Here is a 10,447-nt window from a genome sequence, read left to right as displayed (position 1 = left end):
CGTCATCAGAACCAGTCGTCAGAACCATCAACGAAAACCTCGTCAGAACCAGTCGGCAGAACCAGTCGGCAGAACCAGACACTAAAACGTCGTCAGAACCAGTCTTCAGAACCAACAACGAAAACATCATCAGAACCAGTCGTCAGAACCAGTCATGAGAACCAACAACGAAAACCTCATCAGAACCAGTCGTCAGAACCATTAGTCAGAACCAACAATGTAAACGTCGTCAGAACCAGACGTCAGAACCAGCCATGAAAACGTTGTCAGAACCCGTCATCAGAACCAGTCACGAAAACGTCATCAGAACCAGTCATCAGAACCATCAACGAAAACCTCGTCAGAACCAGTCGGCAGAACCAGTCGGCAGAACCAGTCGGCAGAACCAGACTCTAAAACGTCGTCAGAACCAGTCTTCAGAACCAACAACGAAAATGTCATCAGAACCAGTCATCAGAACCATCAACGAAAACCTCGTCAGAACCAGACGTCAGAACCGCTCTCTCTCTCTTTCTCTCTCTCTCTCTCTGTCTCTCTGTCTCTCTCTCTCTCTTTTTCTCTCTCTCTCTCACTTTTCCCTTTCTCTCTATCTCCCTCTCTTTCTTTTTTTTTCTCTCTCTCTCTCTCACTCTTTTCCCTTTCTCTCTCTATCTCCCTCTATCTCTCTCTCTTTTCTCTTTCTCACTATCTCTTTTCTCTTTCTCCCTCTCTCTCAATGTCCCTCTATCTCTCCTTCATTGATACAGACAGCCTCAGGCTAAATTTGTCTCAGGTGTGCTGTTACCCGCCCAGATGTGTTCATTCTTTGAGTGTGGCAGCAGAATCAGGTAGGCGCAAATTCACTCTCTTTTTTAATGGAGTATATTTTTTCTAAATAAATCCCCTAACCTTTGGGTAGTCGACATTGTCCTTTGACTGGAGAACTAAAAACAGCGTTTGGTGATTTACGTTTTTGGTGCTGTCAAATAGAAAGTTAGAAATAGTAGATTGATAAAGTATGACTGAGGTGTTGCGTCTTTAATCTGGATACATTATTTGACATTTTGGTGGTGTTGCTCTCCACCAACCTGTATTTAATCAGTTGTTTCCAACAAAACATCTTAAACATATATCAAGTCCAGGTGGATAAGCTGAGCTCATAGTTGTGTGTTAAGGTTTATTCTAAAATTTAATATGTTTGAGTAATAGTGAGAAAACAGGTGACCATGGCAATGAAAGGGACAGGCTGTCCTAAAGAACAGATTAACTTTCACTTCCTGTGGCTTTGCCCTCTTACAATGTCTAAATAGAAGGTAGTTATTGTGAGGTTGTTTCTGCTTTCTTCAAGTGTGTCATAAATCCCTGGGTGGGCATTTTGATTTAGTGAGTGAAAACAACATAATAGGTGGTACACGTGAAGTTATTGATCAGGCTGATTATGAAATTAAATCTAAACGTATCTTATGTGCTTCAGAAATTTCACTAATGTGGGAACAACAGTGAAGTCATGCTTACTACCTGTCTGTTTAATTACCTACCTGTCTACCTGCCTGTTTGCCTACCCCCCTGTCTACCTACCCGCCTGTCTACCTACCCGCCTGTCTACCTACCTGCCTGCCTACCTACCTTTCTACCTACCAACCTGTCTACCCACCTACCTGTCTGCCTGCCTGTTTACCTACCTACCTGCTTGTCTACCTTTCCATCTACCTGTCTGTCTACCTTCTTGTATCATGCCCTTGCACTCATTGCTTGTCTCCGAAGACTTCCACAAGCTGCTAGCTTGAAAGCTACTGACAATAGCTATGTTTGTTGTTTACATTGTTTATGATATGTTTACATTAATAATTTTGTATTTCATTTTTGGGCAGTGGCTTTGAAGGGAAGGATTTTTTTTATAAAGATCTAGCGCACGCATGCTAGTTTCTCGAATTATTAGATGGTTGTCTTTAAATCTTAAATGGTGTCTTTTGATAATAAATGTTGTCTTTTAATCTTGAATGGTGTCTTTAAATTGCAGATAGCACAATATCAGAACATTTTACACATCATTTGTCTCTATAACAGCAGATTTGCAATAAAACATGAACATTACTTCTGCTCACAGAAAGTTACTGACAGCCTGTTAATAACTAACAGAACCATATGCATTGTTTTAAATATCAGCACCGTGTGCACTCCGAGTTTAAGTAGAAACATACTCATGTTCAGTAAATCCCCACAATTACTGCTGAGGCCCAAACATTCTCCTTAAAGTTCATCAGTCCCTGTAGGCTACTGCAGTGGTGGGGGTGTATGGGGGTTACTATTCTATGTCCTGGTCCAGATCTGGTTTGAGTTACATTAATTGAACACAAATGTGTTATATTTCTGGTTATGGATACATTCAGAAGAATGCCCCATCCGACCATGAAGTTATGGAAACTACATTTTGACTCAGGGACCCTTTAAAAGATAGAAAACAAAGACTCTTCAGTTTGTGTGTAGTTTGTACGCAATTTCTTCTGGAGTCATGGAACCGCCAGGAGGGAATTCCTGTTGTTCATTGTAGATATCAACACACACACACAGTTACACACTCACACACAGATGAACGTCGTGGTGTGTTGGCATTTATTTTTTTAAATGTTTGAGTTCAGGACTCTCGGTTTGTGTTTTCTTTGCTTTGGGAGATAAAACTTAGCTCAGATCAGCTGTCTGATAATAAATGAGGCGTTTAACTAATTATGTGTTTGAATCTTTGTACATTGTTGGGCTCCGCAGAGTCCAGCAGAGTCCAGCAGGGAGTCCAGCAGAGTCCATCAAACGTCTCAGCAGAACATGATCTTAATTTTCTTCATAGGTGAGTTCAGCTTGTTTAGTCGCATTTTCTGGAATTGCACTTTGCCCCAACATCAAAGACAATAAAAAGTTAACCAATACAAGAGGATTGCGTATCCTTCAACCCAATACAAGAAGTTTTTTTGATAAGACAGACAAAATCTGACTTCTTTTCAGGACAAGTTTGGGTGTTATGTTTTTATGAAACATGACTTGACCGCTCCACTAATGATGCAGAGATAGAAATAGAAAACTAAACCGTCATTATCAAAGACAAGAGGAGTTTGTGTTCACGTAAGATCAATCATTGGATTTATTTTCGTAAAGGACTTAGATCTGGTTAACATTGAGGCTGTGTAGACCGACATATCAAAACAACTTCTACGATCTATTAGCAAAGACCTGCACAGACTTTGTTGACCGTTAAGTCTGAGGTGATCACGTTTGGAGATGTAAACGCCTTTGTGCTAAAGAAAGACTCTTCTATTTAGGAAGACCTCTATTTGATTAACATCAGAAATCACACAGTTCACAAGGTCTTGTGCTTCTACACAAACAATCATTGATCATCATTGATCATCATTGAATCATTGATAACCCTAACCCTAACCATGAATTAACAATGATATTCTTAAAGCCATTAAGTAAAGAAATAACAATTTCACAAAATACAGGACATCTTGGGATGAGCAGTTGTTTAACAAATAAGTTAAAAAAAAAACGTAGAAATGAGGTGAATGGAATGTTAAAAAGGGTTGATCAGGTGTATTGATCCAGTTAGAATGTATCAGGTTTATTGATCCAGTTAGATCCAGTTAGAATGTATCAGGTTTATTGATCCAGTTAGGGTTGATCAGGTTTATTGATCCAGTTAGGGTTGATCAGGTGTATTGATCCAGTTAGGATGTATCAGGTTTATTGATCCAGTTAGGATTGATCAGGTGTATTGATCCAGTTAGGATTGATCAGGTGTATTGATCCAGTTAGGGTTGATCAGGTTTATTGATCCAGTTAGGGTTGATCAGGTTTATTGATCCAGTTAGGGTTTATCAGGTGTATTGATCCAGTTAGAATGTATCAGGTGTATTGATCCAGCTGGGATGTATCAGGTGCATTGATTCAGGTTTGATGGTATCAGGTGTATTGATCCAGTTAGGATGTCTCAGATGTATTGATCCAGTTATGATGTATCAGGTGTATTGATCCAAGCTGATGGTATCAGGTGTATTGATCCAGGTGTATGGTATCAGGTGCAGGCAGGCCCTTTCAGGTATGTAGATGCAGTTAGAATCAGTTCAATTTTTTGGGTATAAACTCTGTTCTGTTAATGAAGTGTCATCAGACATGTAATAACTTCTTGAACATATGATGATATTTAATGATTCTTGACTGAAAATAAATAATTTGTTAACTCAAATATAGTCTTTATTCTGATTCCTATAAAAGAAAATCCTTCACTCTGCCTGACAGTATTTTAACAGATTATTTTATCGATTCTCAAATATATTCTCTTGTTATATTGGTATAGTTCTTTATTGACGCTCTTCAATATTTCCTCTGAGTAAACTACTCACACCACAGGTCATTATTTCATCAGTTGGAAATATTCCTCATATCTGCTTGAACATTAATCTTATTTTACCTACTGATCTATCCTCCTGCAGTTTTTCTTCCAGCAGCTCGACTCCAGGATCCCCAGGATCGCCATGACCAGTGTCCCGGCGGCTCCTGTAATCCCCAGCTTGGTGACTTGATGTTGGGTCGAGCGACTCAGCTGTCAGCCACATCCACCTGTGGCCTGGATGGACCACAGAAATACTGCATCCTTGGATACCTGGAGGTCAGAGGTCACCTTAAATCATGGGAAGGTTTCTGTCTATAATCAAAGATCAATAAGTCGCTACAAAAGGCTGGAAAAAGACCCTAAACCTTGTTGATGGACTCAAACTGTCTCTTTCTGATTATTCAATAAAAACCTGAGATTCAGGTACAGAAACCAGTTCTAGTTAAATGTAGTGTAACTAATAAAATTAGATGAAGTATAAGTATGTAGTAGCATTCTGATTGTCACAGATACAGTGGGGGAAATAATTATTTGATCCCTTGCCGATTTTGTAAATTTGCCCACTGACAAAGAAATGAACGATCTATAATTGTTATGGTAGGTTTATTTTAACAGTGAGAGACAGAATATAAAAAAAAGAATCCAGAAAATCACATTATATAAAAGTTATAAATTGATTTGCATTTGATTGAGTGAAATAAGTATTTGAGCCCCTACCAACCAGCAAGAATTCTGGCTCCCACATACCGGTTAGATTAGTCCTTTCACTTTAAGAAAGTACTCTGAATCTCAACTCGTTACCTGTATGAAAGACATCTGTCTCAGTTCATTACCTGTATAAAAGACACCTGTCCACAGAATCAATTAATCAGATTCCAACCTCTCCACCATGGGCAAGACCAAAGAGCTGTCTAAGGACGTCGGGGCAAATATTGTAGACCTGCACAAGGCTGGAATGGGCTACAAGACCATCGGAAAGCAGCTCGGTGAGAAGGAGACAACTGTTGGTGCGATTATTCGGAAATGGAAGAAACACAAAATGACCATCAATCGCCCTCAGTCTGGGGCTCCACGCAAGATCTGGCCTCGTGGGGTATCGATGATCATGAGAAAGGTGAGGGATCAGCCCAGAACTACACGGGAGGAACTTGTTCATGATCTCAAGACAGCTGGGACCACAGTCACCAAGAAAACCATTGGTAACACACTACGCCGTCATGGATTCAAATCCTGCAGCGCCCGCAAGGTCCCCCTGCTCAAGAAGGCACATGTACAGGCCCGTCTGAAGTCTGCCAATGAACACCTGAATGATTCAGAGAAGGCTTGGGAGAAGGTAATGTGGTCAGATGAGACCAAAATCGAGCTATTTGGCATCAACTCAACTCGCCGTGTTTGGAGGAAGAGAAATGCTGATTATAACCCCAAGAACACCATCCCCACCGTCAAGCATGGAGGTGGAAACATTATGCTTTGGGGGTGTTTCTCTGCTAAGGGGACAGGACGACTTCACCGCATCGAGGGGAGGATGGACGGGGCCATGTACCGTGAAATCTACGGTGACAACCTCCTTCCCTCAGCCAGGACACTGAACGTGGGTCGTGGATGGGTCTTCCAGCACGACAATGACCCAAAACATACGGCCAAGGCAACAAAGGAGTGGCTCAAGAAGAAGCACATTAAGGTCATGGAGTGGCCTAGCCAGTCTCCGGACCTTAATCCCATAGGAAATCTGTGGAGGGAGCTGAAGCTTAGAGTTGCCAAGCGACAGCCTTGAAACCTTCAGGATTTGGAGAAGATCTCCAAAGAGGAGTGGACCAAAATCCCTCCTGAGATGAGCTCAAACCTGGTGACCAACTACAAGAAGCGTCTGACCTCTGTGCTTGCCAACAACGGTTTCTCCACCAAGTACTGAGTCATGTTTTGTTAGGGGATCAAATACTTATTTCACTCGATCAAATGCAAATCTATTTATAACTTTTATATAATGTGATTTTATTTTGATATTCTGTCTCTCAATGTTAAAATAAACCTACCATAACAATTATAGATCGTTCATTTCTTTGTCAGTGGGCAAACTTACAAAATCGGCAAGGGATCAAATAATTATTTCCCCCACTGTACATATATATATATATATATATATATATATATATATATATATGTGTGTACAGTGGGGGAAATAATTATATATATATATATATGTATCTGTGACAATATATTTGTGACAATATATTTTACATTTAGTCAAGCAGAACTTAGTGTTCTCTGTCTTAATTTTTCCTCTCTCTCTCTCTGTGTGCTCTGCTTTCTGTCTGATTGACGTGTCTCTGGCTTGAACTCTGACTTTCATACTCAAACATGTTCTGATCTGTCACTTTATTATCTCACACTGCTCTTTCCACCCTGAGGAATCCCTTCTCCTTAATACTGCATTTTTCCTTTTTTCTTTTTCCTCAACTTGCAGTTTTTGTTGTCTCTTCATTCATTACAATCTTTATTATTTTACAGAAATGTTCCTTACTGTTCTATGTTTTTTACTGTTCTGTTCTTTGCTGTTCTTCTCTGATATTAACTGTTCTGTTCCTTACTGTTCTTTTCAGTTTTTTATTGTTCTTTTCAGTTTTTTACCATCTTCTCTGTTATTCACTGTTCTGTTCTTAACTGTTTCTTTCTGTTTTTTAATGTTCTGTTCTTAACTGTTCTTTTTTGTTTTTACTGTTCTTTCTGTTCTGCATGTTTTAAGTAGTTCTCCGGATAATACATGCGTCCTGTACACTCCTCTGTATTTTCTAGTAGCTAAATATCTGACAGATAATCTCTACACTATTAAAGCAAAAAACAGAAAAATATTCTTTGAAGAGCAGAAAGAAGAAAAAGATTTTAATAAGAAGTCTTCCACCACTTACAGTGTTTTTCGTGTTGAGATAATTCTACTTGTTCGTCTTGACAAAGCTTCAGTTTGTCAAAAGCAGACAGAGAACATCAGAGCTTTGTACTGAACAATAATCAATAAAGTCAAAGCTAATTATAGAAAGCGGTCAAATAGTCAGATGCTGCTAAATGAACTGAGGCTTCATAATTGATTGTATACAATGACGCATCGATGATTATTGATCAGTTTGGTTTAATGTATCTTCGTCCATCAGGAGGAGCAAAAATGTTTCACATGTGACTCTCGTCTGCCTTACAATCGTCATGGAAATCCCAACAGCCACCGCATTGAGAACGTCATTACAACCTTCGACCCTGAGAGAAAAATGAAGTGGTGGCAGTCTGAGAACGGTGGGTTTAAAACATCACAAAGGTAAAAACTGTCCAATCAAAGAGTTTCTATGTTCTGAACTGAATGTCTCGTCTGCCTAACTTTTCTTTCAAGTTCTTTCATTGTTTTAAAATGAAGCACAGAAGCTTCCTCAAACACAACTGTTAAATGTACAGTTGTCACATTGTTTGATATACTAATTATCAAAAGTCAGTCATGTTACTCTTCTGAAAACAGTGAGATTTACAGTGAAGAGTATAAAGAGCTGATCTACAGTCTGTATGGTAGCGACAGCTAATGTCTTAAATGATGTTCAATGTGTTCAGAGATAAGTGATTTCCACCTTCTTTAATTTCTCAACAGGAAGCACCTTGTGTTTTAGGGTTAGGATTAGCCCTAACCCCTAATCCTTTTTTCTCTCCCTTGGGCTGTTTTAGACATCCATCTGTTTGTTTTTATTTGGACTAAAAAATGTTATCAGTTTTCTCCTCATGTAATGTGGTGAAAGTTAGTCTAATACAAATATATTGAATCATCAGCTTTGGCTGGATGAAGGGCTTAGCATTGCTGTTACTAGATAATAGTTAGCAGAGATTACAGTCTCTGAACAGTGTTTACCGTGACTTCTGGGAAATGTAGGATCTTTCAAACAGGTTGGAGCATTAGTGTAAACAGGAGAAAGTGTTTGGGAAACCTTTAACATACCATCACCAATAATCATTTTAATAATTAGTGAAGTAATAAATGTAATAGTTCCATAAGCTAACTCACCTGCGTATTGTTGTCTTGTCTGTAGGAGTTCATCAGGTCAGTGTCCGGCTCGATCTGGAGACCGTGTTCCAGTTCAGTCATCTGGTTCTCACCTTCAAGGTAAAACGCTTTTAAACAAACCTGTTATTAATGATCACAGCCAGTGACACAGCGGCTTCCCTAACTCTGATTGGCTGATGTGATGTCACAGACATTCAGTTTATTTTGCACACAGTTTCTCTTGACTGTTTTATGCATCTTGACTACTAAACTTTAATTGTACTTTTTGGTGATAATCTAAACCTCCTGCTCATGTTACTGATCCTCTTTCTGTTTCTCTGTGAAATAATCAACATTTTGCTGAATCAAAATACCAACATTTCGACAGCTTGTCTTAATCAGGTGCCAAACAAAAATGCCGGTTTGCAGACCACTTTTTATACATTTCAGTGCTGAAGAAAAACCTGGGGTTGTTCTTATCATTCTCTATTAATGCTGAATAATAGGCTGCTCTGGCATTACGGAGGGCCTTCTTATATATTTTAAGACTGTCTCGCTAAAGTAACCAAGATTCTTCCAAATTGGTGGAGCTCCTAACCCTTTAAGTTCTCATGATGATTGCTTTAATTCGTGGGATTGAGGGTTATACCATGGAGCAAACCTCCTTTCTTTTATTAGCTTCTTTTTTAGAGGAGCTATAGAGTCTAGTGTCATTCAGTGAGCATGCAGCACTATCAGGAAGATGGTCAATCTGAGACGGACTAAAGCTAGCGTAGGAGTCCTCTGTTATATGGAGACATGGTAATGAATTAAACCCTGAAGAAATCGCTTCTTTAAATTTAGCTACAGCATTATCAGATAGACATCTAGTGTAGAAACGTTTGCCTAATGGCGTACATTCAAAAGTCATTCGATAATGTTCTGATAAAAGAGAGTTCTGTGGAAAGACAATTACATTTTCTATTTCAATACCATAAACCAGAACAAGGTGGAGGGTTAAAACAGTGAGTGGGTTTATGTACACACTGACAGAAGCCAATAGAATCTAATAATGAACTAAACACAGTACCAAGGCTATCATTATACACATCCACATGGATATTAAAATCACCTACAATAATAACTTTATCTGTCTTAAGGACTAAACTTGATAAGAACTCTGAAAATTCTGATATGAATTCAGAATACTCACCTGCTGCACGGTACACTATAACAAATAAAATTGACTTTAATGCTTTCCCGCTCGGGTTTGAAAGACTAAGAACAAGGCTTTCAAATGATATAATATTTTAATTAATTTAATTTAGGTTTAGGGTTTATTAATAGGCTTGAGTCAAAGATAGCTGCTACTCCACCTCCTCGGCCTGTGCCTCCAGGAATATGAGTATTAATATGACTTGGAGGAGTTGATTCATTAAGGCTAACGTACTCTTCATGACACAGCCAGGTTTCAGTAAGACAAAATAAATCAATATGATTATCTGATATTAAATCATTTACTAGTACACCCTTAGATGACAGGGATCTGATATTTAAGAGTCCACATTTAATTGTCCTGTTTTGATGCACTGTTGCATTGGTTGCCTTAACTTTTATTAAGTTATTTTGTATAACTCCTTTTCTGTTGACTTGTGATTTAATTAATTGAAATGGCCATGGGGCAGACACAGTCTCAATGGGGTTTTGGGTTGGTGACTGCTCTATTGTAAAACTGCAACTCTGTTTCCTGGTCTGAACTCTTGGTTGTTATTGTTGAGGTCCACTGAGAAACTGGTACAGATTTCTAGATGTGAGATCTGCCAACTATCTACGAGGCCCTTATCTTTTTTTGGACACCACCTTGACAGCCAGCGGCGGAATGATAACATGCGGCTAAACATGTCATAACTGGTCAGGTTTGGGAGGGTGCAGGAGAAAACTTTAGCCAGCAGTTTTACATAGGAAACAATGTCGCCAGCTCTAGTTATTGTTACACATTTACTTTTGTACCATCTTATTTTACCTCTTTGGTGGTGGATCTTATTTGCTAATATTTGTTTTTATTGTGAAGCACTTTGTAATTTGTTTTGAAA

The 10,447-nt window shown here is 38.9% G+C and overlaps 1 protein-coding gene across 1 annotated transcript in view; it reads left to right on the top strand.

The window, feature by feature from the left end:
• The first annotated feature begins 796 nt into the window (after positions 1–796).
• lamb4 (laminin, beta 4) overlaps positions 797–10,447 on the top strand; it is a 53,801-nt gene continuing 44,150 nt past the window's right edge. The window contains 5 exon segments of the mRNA XM_054619712.1: positions 797–827; positions 2,743–2,821; positions 4,464–4,639; positions 7,510–7,645; positions 8,422–8,495. Of these exon segments, the coding sequence (XP_054475687.1) occupies positions 2,800–2,821; positions 4,464–4,639; positions 7,510–7,645; positions 8,422–8,495 (408 nt within the window). The 5' untranslated portion in view covers positions 797–827; positions 2,743–2,799.

The sequence above is a fragment of the Anoplopoma fimbria genome, chromosome 19 (assembly GCF_027596085.1).
Source record: "Anoplopoma fimbria isolate UVic2021 breed Golden Eagle Sablefish chromosome 19, Afim_UVic_2022, whole genome shotgun sequence".
In the NCBI taxonomy this organism is placed as follows: domain Eukaryota; kingdom Metazoa; phylum Chordata; class Actinopteri; order Perciformes; family Anoplopomatidae; genus Anoplopoma; species Anoplopoma fimbria.
This window is presented reverse-complemented; position numbering and strand designations above follow the sequence as displayed.